Below are 19,949 nucleotides of genomic sequence, written 5' to 3'. Positions count from 1 at the left end.
AAGTTTGAAGAGCTTAGTACATAATTTCAGAGCTGGGATTCAAATTTGCATTCAAATTGAATGACTTTATTCCTATGCTTATCCACAACCTCAATATAATAAACAAGGTTGGTAGATTTGTCTGTATTCAACTCTTTTCACATTCGTTAGGAGATAAATATATTTGTTAGTTTAGAAAAGTTAATAGTTTACTGAACTTGATTTTCTAAAATCTTGTTTAGAATTGCAATACGTATAGTCATATTCATCAGTGTAAGTGGAGACTAGAGAGGAGTCATTTAGAAAACAGACATTGGATCAGGTAGAGGAGGTTTAAATGTGGCTGGCTATGTGATTTGGGGCAAGGCTTTCTCTGTCTCTCCCCTACACAGTGGGGATAATAGTTTCTAACCTGAAGAGTTGCTTTTTCATATCTAAGGGAGATGATTGAATGAGAAAAAAATACATAAAACTTCAGTAATTTAGGTCACTCAGAAAGCACTCAAAACATTGGAGTTATTATAAAGGAGTTGCTCTGTAATCTCTTTTTCTGTATTTTCATCCATGTCTGCGTGTCAGACTTACATACCAGATTCCTGGATTCTGGGTTCTAGAGAATTTATTATCTTAGTTTCAAACCACTTCATCCCTCACACCTCCACTTCCTACCTGTTGGAGCACAATAAGACGGGTTTCCCCAGGGACACAGTTCCTCCTCCTCCAAGTCTCTGCTTCCCAAGCCATGTTTTCCCAACTGTGTCTAAGAAGACGGGTAAGAGAGGGTAAAGAGTTCATAAAACCCTCATGATTTATTCACCAAAATCCTAGCATGGCCACCCCTGCAGCAGTTACAACACTAAGAGCTGGTTCTTTTGCATCCTCTGTAAGTCCCAGGGCCAAGGGAGGGGAGCCTAGGCTATATTGGACCTAGATAGGAAGAGTGACCGGGAGGATACGAGGCAGGCAGGGATCCTTTCCTTATAGGCAGAGAGGTGGGAAGTGTGGCAACTCGATGCATTTTGATCCTGAACACTTCAGTAAACAGCCTCGTAGATTGTATTTCTTCCTTCTGCCTTCAGATAAGAGGGTTTGATTTTCTTACTTGGGTAGGGTATGTAGTGCAAGTGAAAGACTGGGCTTCATCTTGCCTGACCAGGAACAGAAGGTCTATAGATCCCACAGTGGGATAAAGGGTATAGAGATAGAGCAGAGCCAGGCATGCTGGGTTAAGTATGTCACTGGTCACCTGGATCATGGGTTCAAAGAAAGTATTGATGAAGAAGCTGGTCAATATTTCCCTGAACTCTGTCTCAGAAGAGCAGTTTAAAATAGAAAAATATAACTTTCTTTAGACTGTTAGAACATTCTTCATATTTAATCAAGATCATTTTTTCTGTGATTTCTCTCTAGTGGTCCTTATTTTATCCTTTTCCCCTAATAGCCATTCATAAATGTTAATGTTATCATTGATATTCTTGTTTTCTGGAGGCCACACACATACAATGTAAAAATGACCCTCCTCCTTCAGTAGAGAGCAATGCCTCTTATCATCCTGTAACTATATGACTGTGTCTCAGTTTGCCAAAAAACTTTTTAATGCATAGTGCCCTGTATTGGATAGTCCACTCCAGATGTACTAATTGGAACAGGATTGAGAAAGATTCTCAACTACTTTGCCCTTGGCATTGTACTTCTGACATTAAATTAATACACATCAAATACTCAGAAGAATGTCTGGTACATACTAGATACTTGGTTCATGTTGGTTAATATTGCCAATCCAGTTTTAGAAACAATAAATTAGTTTTTACTCTATGGACCACATTATTGACTTATGTTTATATATGTACTTCCACTTGCTGGAACATCTAGGAATCTGTTCCCTTTTCTTTTCCTCCTGTTCCAGACTTTCTCACTCGTCCACACCCATTTTCCAATGTTCAGTAGTGAAGAAATGGACTTTAACAGAGTTAGAGCCTAGGTGATAACACTGGATGGGTGGAGGCAAGTGTCCTGGGCTCATTCAGGCAGTAGAGCTTTGACTCTTCATGAGTAAAAGGCTAATGTGTGATGACTGGAAGCAGATAGGAGGATTGATCCACAAATGTCATCTGAGGAGCATGAAGAGATATGAAGATTATGTCAAACAATGCTAGAAAAGGACAGAGCATTAAGGGGGATGTACATCAGGGATGGTAAAATAGAATGTTGGGGGATGAGGTTCAAACAGAGGGAAGACTCACATAGGAAGATGAGATTTCTGTTTGGATAAATTGGTAATGATTTTGACAGGATGAAATTCAAAACAATTCTTACCAACATTAGGAGCAAGTGGATCATTTTATGTTTATATTAGGAAAAGGAGAAGACCCATTAAGTCAGAAACCTAGCACAGGGCTTTTTCATCAAGTAAGTGGGTGAATCTTGGGGGGCACCTGTGAGCAGTGGCATAAATAGATCCCTGAGTTCCATCATGTATTCTGTGCCATGCCCCGCTTCCCTCTAGTCCACCAGACAACCCCCCTGTGGCTACCCTTTACAACACTGATCAGAACTGCCCCTCAGCCCACTGAAACTGTGGTTAATTCTCCTTTCTCATTCTTCCTCCTTAAAATTTTCTATCTATGTTAAACACCAGGGCCAGTAATGCCAAAATATTTTTCAGTGGGCTTTTATTAAGAATCTATGGGGTGTTAGAGAATGTAGTATGTACAAATGGAAAAGTACCCTTTATCTGCCCTCTATTTCACAGCAGAGTGGAGGGAGATAGAGAGGTACAAAAACAATGTGCTAAGGTTTACAGATAAAATTTATTAATAGTAGAAGTGGCTTCCTCAGTGAAGTAGCTACCTCAGTTATCTTACTTTCCTTCTGAATGTTTACTCTTTCCCTGAACATATAAACATACCACAGTATCTTTCATTTCCGCCTTGCTTTTTCTTCTATTATAAGTTTGAAATGGACTTTAGCTACACAGTCAACTTTCCCATCTACACTTCCTCACTTACTAGTTCTCCAGCTCCCTTCATTCTGGTTTCTGTTGCTACCAGTCAAATGAATCTCTCTTGGCCAGGTTACCAATGACACATCCTTATTATAATATTTAATGAATATTCACTGTCATTATGTTATTGAACTTCTACTTGACTAACAAGTTGGTAAAACCCTTCTTGAAATTTTCCCCTTGGTTTTTTCTGGGGCATCTTATTCTTAAGATTTTCTTTATACCTTTCTAGCCCTTCCATTTATGTCTCCCTTTTCTTTTTCCACCCCTTCAATGTTACTATTTTCTAGGGTTCCAATCTTAGCCTTGTGCTATTCCAACTCTACAGGCTATGTTCTAATGCTTTCTGAATTTATGTCCTAAACTACGATCCTTCTAATTTTCTCAAACTCTTCAGTTTGAAACAGCCGAAAACAAATCTATGTGTGGTGATTATAAACACCTCGTTCTTGACATATCCCAGTACATGCTAATCTTACTCATTTAGCTGTATTTTACATCTTGGTGATGCAACTTATTTACTCAAGCTAGTAAACTGGGGGTCACTCTGGGCTTCTCACCTATTTTCTCCTTTAAAACAAATCTGTCAATAAGTTCTGTCTATGTGACTTCTGGAAGATTCTCCTTCTTCCCATTCTCAGTGCCTCAGCCTTTGTTCAGTTGCACATCACTTCTCCCCTTGGCTATTGCGGCCGCCATTCTTTCTATCTCTGCTCTCTTGCCTTACCCAAGTTCATGCATAATAATGTGTCCAGAGTGATCTTTCTGTACGTACCCTAAATCTGGTCATGTCTCTCTTCTAATGGAAATATTTTTTTCCATTTCTTTTCATCCATATTACTAGTTCTAAAATCTTCAGCATAGAAAACGTACTTAAGATCTGGCTTTTTCTTTTATCAACTCCATTTTTGGCTCTTTCTTTCAACTCCTCATCCTTTTGGCTCCAGTCAGATTAAATATTGCATAGAATTTCCTTCCAAAGTTATTCTCAGACTCATCTCCATGCTTTCACATAATCCATTTTTTATATCTTCAATACACTACACAGATTTAATGCATGTAAATCCTCCACATCTATTGAAATAAAACTCAGCTAAGTTGTTAGCAGCTTTAGGAAAGCTTCTCTTTTCCTCTAGGGTTGAGTTCAGAAATTTTCCTTTGTGCCTTCCTATTATTCTGCTCATATGTCTAATTAACTCACTCTACAAATATTTTTAGCCATTTCATGTCAAGCACTGTGCTAATTGATGTTATTTTCATGGCATGAAATGTCTAATTGGGCATTGGAAGAAGGAGTATGTAAGCAACTTATCATACAAATGTATAACTACAGATGATGAGGATGGTTCAAAGTACTACAGAAACATAAAATAGGAGGACTTGATCTTGTGTAAAGGGGGTTAGAACAAACCTCTCAGAGAAGAGAGTATTTGAATTGAGATGTAAAGGATGAGGAGAAAGTAAGTGTTGTGTAGAAGCATAAGATGCACAGCCTTCCAAGAGAAGTGGGATCAGAAAGCTCATGTAACGTTCGAAGATCTGAAAGGACGGTGTGGCTGAAGCTCAGGGAGCAAGGGAGATGGGGTGTTAGATGGAACTGGAAAATGAGGAAGGAGGTAGATAATATATGGCATTGCCTGCTTTCCTTCCTCCCCTCCCTCCCTTCCTCCTTCCTTTTCCTTCCTTCCTTCCTTCCTTCCATAATGTAGTCAGTTAACTATGTGTACCTAGCAATCTATCTATACCCTGTATATATAGTGATGATAAAAGAAAAACCACATATGGTTTCTTCCCTCATGAACTTATAGTCTCATGAATTTCAAGTAAAAAATTTCCTTTTTATAATATTAGCAATGAGAAGCCACTGAAATATTTTAATCAGATGACTGGTAATATTTATATTTAAAAACATTTCTTTGATTTCAATGTAGAGAATGGTTTATAAAGAAACCTAGACTGCATTAGGAGGCAATATTTACTTTTTACTCGAGGTAATAGTACTTGGATGGTGAGAGTGGATATGGAGAAGTGGATGGATTCCAGGGCTAATTAAAAGGGAAAACGACATGTCTTAGTGGTTTCATCATGTACTTTGTATCATTTTCAATGGGTAGAATAAATGTTCAAGACATTTTCTGGGCGCTGGCTTCTAAAACTGACAGATATTTACACCAGTCACTGAGATGCTGGCAAAAGACCAGGTTTTTAAATTTTGGACTTGGTGAGCTTTGAATATCTTTGGGAAACCCAGGTTGATACATAAAGTAGGCTTCTGGAGAGGTCTAAATAAGAAACATAATTCAGTAATTTAGTAATAGAGATGGTAATTGTCAATGACATAGACAAGATAAAAGAAGTGGAAGAAGGGAAAAAGAATATCAGAGAGGAAAGAAGAAAAGCGAAGAAAATGTAGGACTGAAGCTTTAAATTGACGTCAAGGTAGTGGATGATGGATGTGTTCGAGAAAATGAGAGGGAGTGACCAGGAGGTACAAGGTAAACTAGAAGTCTGTGATATATGAATTAGGCCAAAGAGAGTGTTTCAAGGAAGAGGATTTGATCAACTGTTTCAACAAGATTTAACAATAGGGAAGCTGTAGGTGATTTCTGAGAGCTATTTTGTGGAACTAATGGAGATGGAAGCCAAATTGAAGTGAGTTGTGGAATGGATGTAAGGTGAGGGAATGGAGACAGTGAGTGTAAATGCTTGTGAGAGGTTTGTGCATGAAGGGAAGGGGAGAGTTAGAGAAAGAGCCAGAATTCAAAGCTGGGAGAGATGGGATCCATTCTTGAAGATGGACAGATTATTTATTTTAATGAAAGGAAACAAGAAAAGGATGAGAGTATATACACATTATTTATAAGTCTTACAAAATTTTATATAAATTTATAGGATCAAAGTGCAATTTTGTTCCATGCATAGATTGTATAGTAGTTAAGTCAGGGCTTTTAGGGTATCCATCACCTGAGTGATGTACATTATTCTCATTAAGTAATTTCTCATTATCCACCCCCTCTTACCCGCCTCACCCTTCTGAGTCTCCATTGTCAATCATTTCACTCTCTACATCTATATGTACACATTTTGAACACATACTTATGAGTGAGAACATGCAATATTTGTCTTTTTGTGTCTGGCTTGTTTCATTTAAGATAATGGCCTCCAGTTCTATCTACGTCGCTGCAAAAGACATGATTTCATTCTTCTTAATAGCTGAGTAGTATTCCATTGTGTGTATGCCATATTTTCTTTATCCTATCATCTGTTGTTGAACTCTTGGGTTGATTCCATATCTTTGCTATTGTGTATAGTGCTGTGATAAACATACCAGTACAATTATCTTTTTGATATATCGTTTTCTTTTCTTTTAGGTAGATACCTAGTAGTAGGACTTTTGGATCTAAGGGTAGTTCTATTTTTATCTCTTTCAGGAATTTCCATACTGTTTTCCATTGAGGCTGTACTAATTTACATTCCCACCAATTGCATATAAAAGTTCCCTTATACATGTTGGCATCCTTGCAAATATCTGTTATTTTTTGTATTTTTGATAATAGCCATTCTGACTAGGGTAATATGTATCTCACTATGATTTTAGATTTGTAGATTTTATTTTGAAAAGTTGAGGAAAATTTTACTGATTACTTTCTACTTTCTCCATGACGTAGAAGTTCATGTCACCTTCTGAAAGAAGTAGAGTTTCAGGTTTGAAAAAAATGAAGACATTTGGGAAATAATTTTTTTCTAGAGGAGAAAGTTGATTAGGGGAGATTTGTAGGGTGCAATATTTATTGAAGGCACATTTAAGGTTAATGATCACAAATTTATAGTAAAAACAGCCTCTTCTTTCCTTTTTTTTTTTTTTTTTTTTAGTTTTATTCCAGGAGCACTAGGATGTTCAGGCTCAGGTTGTGGGAAATGAATAGTTATATTCATATAGATTGAAGTTTTAGCAAAGGGATGACTTAATCAAATTTATATTCTATTTTCTTCTAGTATACCATGAGTTTGGGTAAGAGATGTAACAAAAATATCCATCTCAAATTATATTGGTGTATAGTAGAAAGCAAAGACCTAATTAAAGCTATTTTTCTCCAAAATGATTTATTAAAAAACTTATCATCTACCATTGCTTTTCTTACACTGGTAACATACTGGCCTAATTTGTTGCGTGTTTGTAATATGTTTTAACATATAGTGAGGTTACTGCCTGTCACTACCCTTTTTTTTTTAAACTTCATAGGTTTTTCATTCATTCATTTTTCTTCATAGACCACACCATTATTTATCAAGTCTCACAATTCTACCTTTAGAATATTGGCTGAAATTTGCCTTACTTGGCAAAAGTGAGCTACCTATCATTGGCTTCCTAAAGAGTAAGTGAAAGGGATACTTTTCAAAGCAATTTGTAAAAATAACCTCTTGTATCTGCTCATACACATAGTCATGAGAAGCCTACTCAGCTCATGATTCAGCCTATGGCGTCACCCAGCAACAGCTCCACTGTCCCAGTCTCTGAATTCCTCCTCATCTGCTTCCCCAACTTCCAGAGTTGGCAGCACTGGCTCTCCCTGCCCCTCAGCCTTCTCTTCCTCCTGGCCATGGGAGCTAACACCACCCTCCTGATCACCATCCAGCTGGAGGCCTCTCTGCACCAGCCCCTGTACTACCTGCTCAGCCTCCTCTCCCTGCTGGACATCGTGCTCTGCCTCACCGTCATCCCCAAGGTCCTGGCCATCTTCTGGTTTGATCTTAGGTCGATCAGCTTCCCTGCCTGCTTCCTCCAGATGTTCATCATGAACAGTTTCCTCCCCATGGAGTCCTGCACGTTTATGGTCATGGCCTATGACCGTTATGTGGCCATCTGCCACCCACTGCGGTACCCATCCATCATCACTAATCAATTTGTGGCCAAAGCTAGTGTCTTCATTGTGGTGCGGAATGCGCTTCTTACTGCACCCATTCCTATCCTCACTTCCCTGCTCCATTACTGTGGGAAAAATGTCATTGAGAACTGCATCTGTGCCAACTTGTCTGTGTCCAGGCTCTCCTGTGATAATTTCACCCTTAACAGAATCTACCAATTTGTGGCTGGTTGGACCTTGCTGGGCTCAGATTTATTCCTCATCTTCCTCTCTTACACCTTCATTCTAAGAGCTGTGCTTAGATTCAAAGCAGAGGGGGCGGCAGTGAAGGCCCTGAGCACATGTGGCTCCCACTTCATCCTCATTCTTTTTTTCAGCACCATACTGCTGGTTGTGGTGTTGACAAATGTGGCCAGAAAGAAGGTCCCCATGGACATCCTGATCCTGCTGAACGTCCTTCATCACCTTATTCCTCCTGCATTGAACCCTATTGTGTATGGGGTTCGGACCAAAGAGATAAAACAGGGAATTCAGAAGTTACTGCAGAGAGGGAGGTGAATATGTAAAACATTTCTAATACCTCCTGTTCTTCCTCTTCAGTGATTTTACCTAGGCAGTGAAGTAGAGAAATGTCAGTTAGTGAGTGTTTATTGCATGCACTGAGGCTCCCTTCATTACTGAACCAGATTCCTTCCTTTACTTTCCTTGCCTAGTTCAGGTGGAGGTAGGCAAGGGGAAGAAACTCGTATTTATTGAGTGGCTGCTTTGAACCTTGGCAGTTACATTTAAGTAATTTAATCTTCAACACATCTCTGCAGGCATTGTTACTTTCATTTCACATAGTAGAAAAAGAGATGCTTTTAGGAAGGGAAATGACCAAAGATCACATATGTGGGAAGCAAAAAGAATAAAACCTAGGCTCTTTCTACATAGTTGAAATGCCTCATCAATTGCAATTGAAGCTCAAGACCAGCCTTTGCTTTCCTTTGACCTGTATTTTGTCTTTCTGGATGTTGACAGGTATTTTCTGCCTATTCTTACTTCTTTGAGACCAAAGGGACTTCTCAGAGAAGGCAGAGTCTTGCTTGACAAAACTGCTGGGCAAGAAGAAAAGAACTTTATAACAATATAAAGCAATGTCAGCTTTCTATTCTATCCTATACAGCCTCATCATCTTAGAGAGAGTCTTGAAAGTGAGGATGGGTGCAGACAGGTAGAGGGGACCCTAAGAGAGTAGGAAACAGGAAAGCTGACTAGGACATTGTGTTGGCCACTTTCCCTATATGTTTAAGCTACACATTCAGTGAACTGAATATCAAGTCTTACTTGATCTGTTGACTGCCCAAGTGCTGTAGTTGAATGTGGAAAGATATGTCATAGTGTCAGGTTTCTGGATAATAATGGTTCCAGTTAGGTGAAAAAAAACCTTACACTGGTTATTTACAGATAATTTAATGTAAACAATTGTTTAAGTGGGTATTGGAGACAATGACGAAAAAAAGGAGGTTCAAGTAACAGATAAATAGTATCTATGGGAAGAAACCTCCACTTGGAAAGAGGTTGGGTCATTAGAACCTAAAAGGCTAGGAAGTGGCCCATAGAACTGGATCTCAGATATCTGAGGAAGGATGCTGTCCCTAATTGGTACTTATGCCATAGGACCTCAGAGGATGTGGCCCTCAGAGCTGGGACTAAAACCTTCAGGATGGGACACTACCTTGATGGTGCTGGTATTTTTGAGAGAGTTCAATAAGGCTGGGAGTTAAACAAAAACAAAAACCAATCAACCAACCAACCAATCTGGAGACTAGAATCAATTCCACTTCCAAGATAAAGAGTTGCTGCTAAGGAATACTGACAAGACAGGAACAGACAGAAAGAGCAAGTGTCCCTCTCCATGTTTCAACCTTCTAATGTTTCTGTTGCTCTCTGTAGGTAGAAACTCAGAGAGAGACAGCTGGCAAAGAAGGGTTTGACTCCCAGTGCCAGCATGACAGAGTACAGAATGGACGGCAGGCTTGGGACTGAGAGATAAGTGTTAGTAACTGGTGCAGCTCCAATCTTATGTGGGTCTGAAAGCTTGTGACTACTGAGGAGCACCTATAACATCACCCTGCAGTGCACTGTTCCTACCAGGGAATTAGAGTCAGAATCAAGTCCCCTAGTGCAGGTGGGTGGAGAAACATGACATCATGTTTAGAGGCAGCATTCATAGCTATGAAGGAATTGACATGAAGCTGGTAAGAGGAGTAAGATCAACTGCCCCACATTGTGGGGATTAGATAAAGTAACTGCAACCCAATGCTGGTGTGGGCTCTAGGAGGAGAGTTTCTTCCAGTCACTCAACAACAGTAGGAAAGAAAAATTATACCCATTGGCTTACAGGAAGGGGCTGTTAGTACCTTCAGGCTTGGCTCTCATTGTCTCAAGCCAGAGCCACAGGTTCAACTCAGTATTTGTCATATTTTAAGCACAGAATTCTCTAATAGAACTTCTCTCCATTTCACAGTTGCTAAGAGAGTTTTATCTCTCACTGTTTTCCTATTGTCCCTTAGATGATATAAAGGCCAACTTCACCACTGATTTTCTAAAATAATACTTATAATGAAAATCAAAGTTCATATGTTTTGAGCACTTGCAATATACCAATGTCTATGAATAATAATATTTAATTTTCATAAGAGCCTTCTATACATGATTATAAAAGTGAGTTTTTAAAAAGGAATCTAATAGGATATAATTCATAGGAATATAATACATCTGTAATCAGGTGATATTTTCAAGCATTTGGTCAACTCCATTGGTCTTTCCAGGAGTGTTTTCCCTGCATCTGCCATGATTTCACTCGGAAGCAAGCCCAGAATGAACTCAAAGAGGAGTCTATGTTATTTGGCCAAAACTCAGATCTTAATTCCCGAACCAGGCTTCTGTAGATCAATGCAAATGGCCAACACAATTATGAGATGCTTGACTCAAACTGGGTGTACATAGGGATAGAAACTACCAACTTTGTTGTAGGGATTTGTAAAGGGTGGAGGGACCAAGACAGCAGTGGGACAACAGTGATCACCCCTCACAGTAACTAGCACAGCTCTCGCATATTGAGGGGCTCAGTAAACATTTCCTTACTTATGATATTGAATTGGCTAAAAGAAGAGTTGAAAAATCATGTCTATCTTTAATCTCTAGTTCCCCAGTAGTAGAGTCCTAAACATAACAAATGGATAAACCACATACTTGAAAAGTTGGCTGTCTGCTCTGGTTCTAAGTATAGAGGTTTAGAGGACCACAGATTTCTCACAAAATTGTCAAGCTCACTGCAAGTGGTAAAATAACTGGTCTCAAGGGTCCTAGATAGGCTTTGAAGTAAATCCTCATACAGATGATAAAGGAGCAAGATAACCAAAGAATCAGACCTTGAAGGGCAGACCCAACTCTGCTGTGAAGTTCCCATAGCAAAATGTTAAAACATGTCCTCTCTGTAAAGGTTTTCAAGCACTGTCTTGAGTGGATATAATGAAGTAGTATAAATTGAAGGCATTTTAAATGGATGGGGTACCAATGTTTTGTCAGTTTTTTAAAACTGAGAAAGTCTATGAAGATTTGCTTTGCTGATACAACCTGAATATGTTCCAACTGCATTGGAAGAGGGTGCATTCAGAACATGAGAAGAGAGACAGGAGTAGCTTTCCAAAGGTCACTCCCCTCACTCCCTGGTTTGCAGGTTAGTCATATTTGTGTGAGGAACACAGCCTCTTGAGCAGGAAGATCTGATATCATTGCACATTGCTATTCAATACCATAGCTGACTTAAATCAAGGCCAGTGGAAAGAAAGAATAGCAAGTCCTCTGGAATTAAGGTGGAAGAAGAAGGGACCCTATGTTGGTAGCCCAAGCTCAAAACAAACACCTAAGTATTGTTGAGGGAACAATACTACACTTTCCATTTATCACAGAAAGCTTTTTAGTGCCTAGCCATCCTGATACTTTATTATGCTTTGGTGTATATTCTAGGCAGGAGAGTTCTGAGACATCAGAGACCAAGTTTAGGGCATCAAGACTGCAACTGTAGAACTTAAAACAGCAACGTCTGAAGTTAAGCAAACTCTTCACAGTTGGCAAGTCAACATTGCCCCTTTGTGGCTATTTGTGGGAATAACGGTACTGTATTGAATGCCAGTTCTCAATCTCAGGTGTTTGAAAGAGAACGTGACAAGTCTGTTTAGAAAACTCCTGTACTTCCTGCTCATAAGGCACATAGGGACTTGAGTGATTAATTTAACAAATAAAAGAGACATACCAATTTATACCATGATTTTCTTTTCTTCAGCAACATTTAAAAGTCAATACCAAATCACTGACATGAGTCAGGTATTCATAAGAATAGCGAATATCCTTAGTGTTTCATAACATATTACATTATCAGCATTTGGCTGAGTACTGTATATAATAACAACATTTCTGCACCTATTCAACCAAAAATTAGTTATTGAGTTCTTTATGTGTGATTAGCACTCTGAACATACAGGAAAACTAAGTTTTAGAGAGATTATGGTCAAAATAGCCCATGAATTATAATTCCCATTTTTGCAGATGAGGCAACTGAGCAAAATGATAAATTATACATAGTCATTTAATCAACAGGGACCAGAGTTAAAATTGAGAAGTAAGGCATTTTGCTACATAAACCCATTTTTGCTTCTTCAGAGTCTAGGTATTGAGGTATATTTTTAATCTTTCACTGGATAGATTTGTAGTTTCCTAAGTTTTTCATACTCCAGATTATAGATATCAAAGGCAGAGTACACTAAAAACCCATACGCATTGAATTTGTCAATGCAATTAAAGTTAGCTACTGTAACAATGATAGCACAGTGGCCTAACACAATAAAAGTTTACTTCTCATCCACATCTCATTCCAGTGCATGAGGGCTTTGCTCCACATCAACATTTAGGGACCCATGCTTTTTTTATTATGTGGATCCTCCATGTTCTGGGCTCTTAGAGACCTTCACTGGTGCTTCTGAATCTGGGTGGCAAGCCAGAAAGAGAAAGAATATGCAGGATCTTGTAAGCTTTAGGGCCCCAAACTAGGAGACACATCACTTTCTCTATCATTTCATCGGCCAGACTCCTCACATAGATCCAGCTGCTTGCAAAAGAGCCTTGATCATAAATTTTCATTTCTCTTTTTCCTACATAGACAATATGCTTACCTCCTTACCAAGGGAGACGACCCAAGCTCTCATCTGATTACTCTATGCAGCAAAAAATCCAAGACCTACAGATGTGTGTGGCCTTCTCCATCAGATCCCATTGTGATTTCTCTTTCACCAGTGATATTCTGTCTCTCTATTAATGGCGGAGCAGATGATTTCCAACTGGAAATGAAGTGTAGAATTCAGTTAGCAGTAACTTAATAGTAATGCGAGAATGCTTTAGGAGCAGATATTGCAATATTTTTACTTACTGAGAGGGGGACAAGTTTCTTGACTAGACATTGTTTGCGTTCTCTAGGAGGAACTCTCCTGATCATTGTTTTCAATGTCCTGATCATTGCTTTTTATTGTTTTTTTTAATGCCATCTGCCTTTGGGGGTTTGTGCCTTTATTAATGTTCCCATTATCCTAAATGAAGCAGGCATCGAACAATGTGACTTCTTTTGGAGTGACACTGCATTTGAACCTACTTTCTACTTATAAAATATTAGTATCAGTACTTTAAATAATTTTTTATTTAATTATTCATTTTAAAATTGATACATAATAATTATACATATTTATGAAGTTACATACAACGTGTAGTGAGCAGATCAGGGTAATTAGCATATCCATCATCTCAAACATTTATCATTACTTTGTGTTGGGTATATTCAATATTCTTTCTTCTAGCTATTTGAAAATATACAATATATTATTGTTGACTATTATCATCCTTTAGTTCTGTAAAACACTAGTACTTGTTTCTCCTTTCTAATTGTAATTTGTGTAGGATCAATACATTTTTTAAATTCTAAAGCAAAAACTTTCTTTGAAAGTCAAGTTCATGTTTCTTTGGCAATAAACCCCCTCAAAGGCCTAATAGGTTTTTGATCTATCTGTATCAGGTCAGTTCAATGTGCTAGTGATCACACTCAAAGGATTTTCTTAGGCATAATTTCCATTACTTTTCTTTTCTTTATTGTCTTCTCCCTTTCTCCATGCCACTCTTTTTCTACTTAATGATGTTTATTTTAAGGCTGTCAGACTTGAGAAGGACTGCTATACACATCATCTAACTTTTTCTCAGGCTGGATTTCTGTGAGTCTTCTTTACTCAAAGAAATTCTAAAAATTTCTCTTAACTTTTGACCTCCAAAATGGGCAAAAGATGGAAGCATTCCCCTATAAAACTGGCACAAGGCAAGGATGCCTTCTCTCACCACTTCTGTTCAACATAGTATTAGAAGTCCTAGCCAGAGCAATCAGGCAAGAGAAAGAAATAAAGGCCATCCAAATAAGAAGACATGAAGTCAAACTGTCTCTGTTTGCAGATGACATGATTCTATATATAGAAAACCCCACAGTCTAGGCCCAAAACCTCCTCCAGCTGATAAATGTTAGTAAAGTTGCAGGATACAAAATTAATGTACAAAAATCACTAGCATTCCTACATAACAACAACAGCCAAACTGAGATTCAAATTAGAAAGGCAATCCCATTCACAGCTGCCACACACACACACAAAAAATACCAAGGAATACAGCTACTCAGGGAGGTGAAAGATCTCTACAGTGAGAATTACCAAACACTGCTCAAAGAAATCAGAGGAGATACAAACTAATGGACAGACATCCCGTGCTCATGGATAGGAAGAATCAGTATCATTAAAATCACTATACTGCCCAAAGCAATTTACAGATTCAATGCTATTCCAGTCAAACTACCAATGACATTCTTTACAGAACTAGAAAAAACTATTTTAAAATTCATATGAAACCAAAAAAGAGCCTGAATAGCCAAAGAAATTCAGTTCCTAGTTTAGGACTGTTCAAACATATACTTGAAATCTGCCTCGACATTCTGCTATGATTATGTTAAGATCCTGGTATTTGATTGGAAACAATGTATTTTCTGCTTAGCTTTTGAGTTTATGCAGAATTCTTGTGGTCTGTCAAGAGATGCTGTTGTTAGTATGTGGTGGGGGAGGAGAGCTACCTGAGTCAATACTCTTGGAAAAAATAAACCTTGATACATTTTCTGAAAAAGTCACTAGAGCTCTTACATTTACCAGGATGCTTATAATAGAATTAAGACTGTGTCCTATTTAAGAAAGAGGTTGAGAGACTTTCCTTAAACCTATGCTTATTCCTGGAAAAGTAAATGCTGGTTTGCCTGTGGATAGAGCCAAGAGAGCGATCAAGGTCTCATTTTTACTTGAATTCACAGAGTGACTGAAGAATTGAATACTGTGCCTAAATGCTTTTGAGAAAAAGCCTTCTGACATTCACTTTTGGCTTAATGAGACTTGAATTTTAAGTTTAGAAGTCAGGTTTAGTATCTAAGTTATGCTGTTGCCTGACATATTGTCTTTTTAAATTGGAAAGACAATTGGGAGGCAATTTAATTATGGGGGTGGGTCTTTCCTGCACCCATAATTCTCATGATAGTGAATGAATCTCATGAGATCTGATGGTTTAAAAAAACTAGAGTTTCCCTGCACAGGCTCCTCTCTTTTCCTGCCACCACCCATGCAAGATGTAAGTTGCTCCTTCTTGTCTTCTGCCATGATTGTGAGGCTTCCCCAGCCATGTGGAATTGTAAGTCCAATTAAACCTATTTCTTTTGTAAATTGCCCAGTTTCAGATATGTCTTTATCAGCAGCATGAGAAAACGGACTAATACATGATGTATCACATTTATTGATTTGCATGCGTTGAACCATTTTTGCATTCCTGGGATAAATCCCACTTGGTTATGATGTATTATCTTTTTGATGGGTTGGTGGATTTGATTTGCTAGTATTTTGCAGAGGATTTTTATATCTATGTTCCTCAAGAATATTGGCTTGTAGTTTTTTTTTTCTGTCGTGTTGTTGTTTTTGGTGTCAAGGTAGTAGTAGCCTTGAGGAATGAGTTAGGAATAATTCCCTCCTCTTTAATTTTTTGGAATAGTTTTAGAAGAATTGGTGTTATTTCTTCTTTACAAATTTGGTAGTATAAGGCAGTAAAACTTTGTGTCCCTGTGCTTTTTTTTATTGGCAGGCTTTTTATTACTGATTCAATCTCATTACTCACTATTGGTATTTTCAGGTTTTCTATTTCTTCCTTGTTCAATCTTATTAGGTTGTATATGTCCAGGAATTTGTCCATTTCCTCTAGGTTTTCTAGTTTGTTAGTATATAGTTCCCAATAGTCACTGATAATATTTTGTATTTCTATGGTATCAGTTGTAATATCTTCTTTTTTGTTTCTGATTGTATTTGCATCTTCTCTCTTTTTCTTTTGATTAGTCTAGCTAGAGGTTTATCAATTTTGTTTATCTTTTCAAAAAATCAAATTTTCACTTTATTTTTTGTCTTTTTGAGGCTTTTTAAAGTTCTATTCTGATTTTTATTGTTTTCTTTTACTAATTTTGGATTTTGCATGTTTTTGCTACTCTTAATTTCTTGAGGTGCATTATTAGGTTGTTTACATGAAATCTTTCTACTTTTTTGATATAGGCATTTACTGCTATAAACATTTCTCCTAGCACTGCTTTTGCTGTATTCCATAGTTTTTGGTATATTATGTTTTCATTTTTATTTGTTTCAATAATTTTAAAAATTTTATTCTCAATTTCTTCATTAACTCAATGATCATTTAGGAGCTTGTTTAATTTCCATTTATTTGTACAGTTTCCAAAGTTTTAGTTTTATTCTACTGTGATCTGAGAAGATTTAAAAAATTTGTTGAGATTTGTTTTGTTGCCCAATACATATTCTATTTTGGACAATGTTCTTTGTGCTGATGAGATGAATGTATATTCTACAGCTGTCGGATAAAATGTTTTGTGTTATTTCAATTTAGTCTAAAGTGCATTTGAACTCAATTTTTCTTTGTTGACTTTCTGTCTAGATAATCTGCCTAATGCTGAGAGTTGGGTGTTGGCGTCTCTGCCTATTATTGTATTGGTGTGTATCCCTCCCTTTCAACCTAATAATAATTACTTTATATATCTGGGTGCTACAGTGTTGAGTGCATATATATATATATACACACACACATAATTGTTATATTTGCTTGCTGAATTGATCCCTTTGTCATCATATAATGACCTTCTCTGTCTCTTTTTACTATAATATTTATGACTTAAAGTCTGTTTAATCCGACATAAGTATAGTTACTCCTGTCCACCTTTGGTTTCAATTTGCATGAAATATCTTTTCTATCTCTCCACTTTCAGTCTATATTTATTGTATAGGTGAAGTGAGTTTCTTGTAGGAAGCCCATAGCTGGGTGATTAAAAAATCTTATCAGCCAGTCTACATCTTTTAAGTGGAAATTTAATTTGTTTACATTAAAAGTTATTACTGACAGATGAGAACTTATTCCTTCCATTTTGTTAACTGTTTCCTAGTTGTTTTGTATATCCTTTCCTCCTTTTTTGGATTTGTGTCCCCACCCAAATCTCATGTCGAATTGTAATCTCCAGTGTTGGAGGTGGGACCTAGTGAGAGGTGATTGAATTATGAGGGTGGTTTCTTGGTTAGCAGTATTTTTCTTTCAGCATTTTGAACATAGCATTCTATTCTCTCCTGACCTGTAAGATTTCTGCTGAGAAATCTACCCTTAATCTGACAGATGCTCCCTTAGATGTGACTTGATGCTTTTCTCTTGCTATTTTTAGAATTCTTTCTTTGTTTTAAACTTTTAGTAGTTTAACTATAATATATCTTGGAGAATACCTTTTTGGCTTTTATTTATTTGAGAATATTTGAGCTTCCTGTGTCTAGATGTCTAAATCTTTCGTGAAACTTGGAGAGTTTTCGGCAATTACTTTGTTAAATAGGTTTTATTTGCATTTGCTTATCTCTTCTCTCTTCTCTTTCTAGAACACCTAAAATTTGAATATTTGACCATTTAATGGTGTCACATTTATCACAAAGGGTTTCTTCATCTTTCAGAATTTTTTTTTTTCCTACAGCACCCAATATTCCCAGGAGGTCTCTCATCCAAGTACTAACCAGGCCTGACCCTGCTTAGCTTCCAAGATCCAATGAAATTGGATGCATTCAGGGTGGTATGGCCATAGACTAAAAATTATTATTATTATTTTTTGGTCTGACTGAATTATTTTCAAAAGCCTGTCTTCAAGTTCTGAAGTTATTTCTTCTGCTTAACCTAGTCTATTGTTGAAAGTCTATTGTGTTTTTTATTTCTTTCACTGAATTATTCAGTTCCAAGTTTTCTGTTTCTTTTCTTTTTTTTAATGATATCTCTTTGTTGAATTTCTCATTTAGATTCTGTATTGATTTTCTGGGGTTTTTTTTGTATTATTTATCTGTATTCTCTTGTATCTCACTGAACTTCTTTAATAATATTATTTGAAATTCTTTTTCAGGCATTTCATACATTTCTTTTTCATTGGAATCTGTTGCTGTAGAATTACTGTGTTACTTTGGAGATGTCATGTTTTCTTGCTTTTTCACACTTCTTGCTTCCTTACGTTGGTATCTGCACATTTGGTGTAACAGTCTCTTTTTTTCATTTTTTTTAAGATTCACTTTTGTAAGGAAAGAATTTTTGTGTGTGTGTACATGTAACTATAGTGTTAGTTGGGTAGGGCACTTTAGCTTTGATTTTGGGTGCTTGCAGTAGTGTAGTCTACCTAGGAGTTCTTCAGTTGTAATCAGTGAGTATTAGTCCATTCTTACACTGCTGGAAAGAAATACCTAAGACTGCATAATTTATTTTAAAAAGACATTTAATTGGCTCATGGTTCCACAGCCTGTACAGGAAGCATGGCAACCTCTGCTTCTGGTGAGGCTTCAGGGAGATTTTACTCATGGAGGAAGGCAAAACAGAAGCAGCCATCTTACATAGCAAGAGCAGGACCGAGAGAGAGTGGGGAGTTGCTACACACTTTTAAACAACCATATCTCATGATAATATTTACTATCATGAGAACAGCACCCAGGGGGATGGTGTTAAACCATTCATGAGAAACCACCCTCATAATTCAATCACCTCTCACTAGGTCCCACCTCCAACATTGGAGATTACAATTCGACATGAGATTTGGGCGGTGACACAAATCCACACCATAGCATTCCATCCCTGGCCCCTTGCAAATCTCATGTCCTTCTCACATGGCAAAATACAATTATGCCTTCCCAACAGTCCCCCAAAGTCTTTACTCATTCCAACATTAACTTGAAAGTCCAAAGTCCAAAGTCACATTTAAGACGAGGCTAGTCCCTTCCACCTATGAACCTGTAAAATCAAAAACAAGTTACTTCCATCATACAACGGGGGTACTGGCAGTGGGAAATTGGCCAAAGGAAAAGTGCTACAGGCCCCATGGAAGTCTGAAGCCCAGCAAGGAAGTCATTAAGTCTTAAAGCTCCAGAATAATCTCCTTTGACTCCATGTTCCACATCCAGGGCACACTGATGCAAGAGGTGGGCTCCCAAGGCCTTGGACAGCTCTGCCTCTGTGGCTTTGGAGGGTTCAGCCCCCACTGTTCTCACAGGCTGGCATTGAGTTCCTATGGCTTTTCCAGGCACAGGATGCAAGCTGCTGGCAGCCCTAGAATACCAGAATCTGGAGGATGGTGGCCCTGTTCTTACAGCTCCACTAGGCAGTGTCCCACTGGGAACTATGCGAGGCTCCAACCCCATATTGCACTCTCTGAAGCAGTGGCCTGAGCTATACCTGAGCCACTTTGAACCAGGGATGGAGCTAGAGCAGCTGGGATGCAGACAGCAGTGTCCCCAGGCTGTGCAGGGCAGCAGGGCCCTGAGCCTGGCTCACAAAACCATTCTTCCCTCCTAGGCTTCTGGACTTGTGATGGAAGGGGCTACTGTGAAGGTCTCTGAAATGCCTTTGAGATTTTTTTCCCCATTGTCTTGGGTATTAGCACT

At 37.9% G+C, this 19,949-nt stretch overlaps 1 protein-coding gene, 1 long non-coding RNA gene and 1 pseudogene across 2 annotated transcripts in view; 1 reads left to right on the top strand and 2 right to left on the bottom strand.

The window, feature by feature from the left end:
* Nucleotides 1-648: 648 nt before the first annotated feature.
* LOC107967007 (uncharacterized) overlaps nt 649-19,949 on the bottom strand; it is a 27,764-nt gene continuing 8,463 nt past the window's right edge. The window contains exons 2-3 of the long non-coding RNA XR_001707110.3: nt 13,065-13,229; nt 649-739 (exon numbers count right to left, since the gene is read on the bottom strand). This is a non-coding gene — a long non-coding RNA (uncharacterized LOC107967007). The remainder of the gene's footprint in view (nt 740-13,064; nt 13,230-19,949) is intronic.
* On the top strand, nt 7,342-8,444 carry OR56A1 (olfactory receptor family 56 subfamily A member 1). The gene has a single exon (XM_001163752.6). It carries the CDS (start codon nt 7,450-7,452, stop codon nt 8,404-8,406), a length of 957 nt encoding a protein of 318 aa, XP_001163752.2. The 5' UTR covers nt 7,342-7,449; the 3' UTR covers nt 8,407-8,444.
* Nucleotides 18,002-18,120, bottom strand: LOC112204819 (5S ribosomal RNA; annotated as a pseudogene).

The sequence above is a fragment of the Pan troglodytes genome, chromosome 9 (genome assembly GCF_028858775.2).
Source record: "Pan troglodytes isolate AG18354 chromosome 9, NHGRI_mPanTro3-v2.0_pri, whole genome shotgun sequence".
In the NCBI taxonomy this organism is placed as follows: Eukaryota; Metazoa; Chordata; class Mammalia; order Primates; family Hominidae; genus Pan; species Pan troglodytes.
Note: the sequence above shows the minus strand (reverse complement) of the source record. Positions and strands in the feature narration are given on the sequence as shown.

Bases quoted from the DNA above. Each gene is read 5' to 3' on its own strand.
- OR56A1 (XM_001163752.6), top strand. From the start codon at position 7,450: ATGATTCAGCCTATGGCGTCACCCAGCAACAGCTCCACTGTCCCAGTC.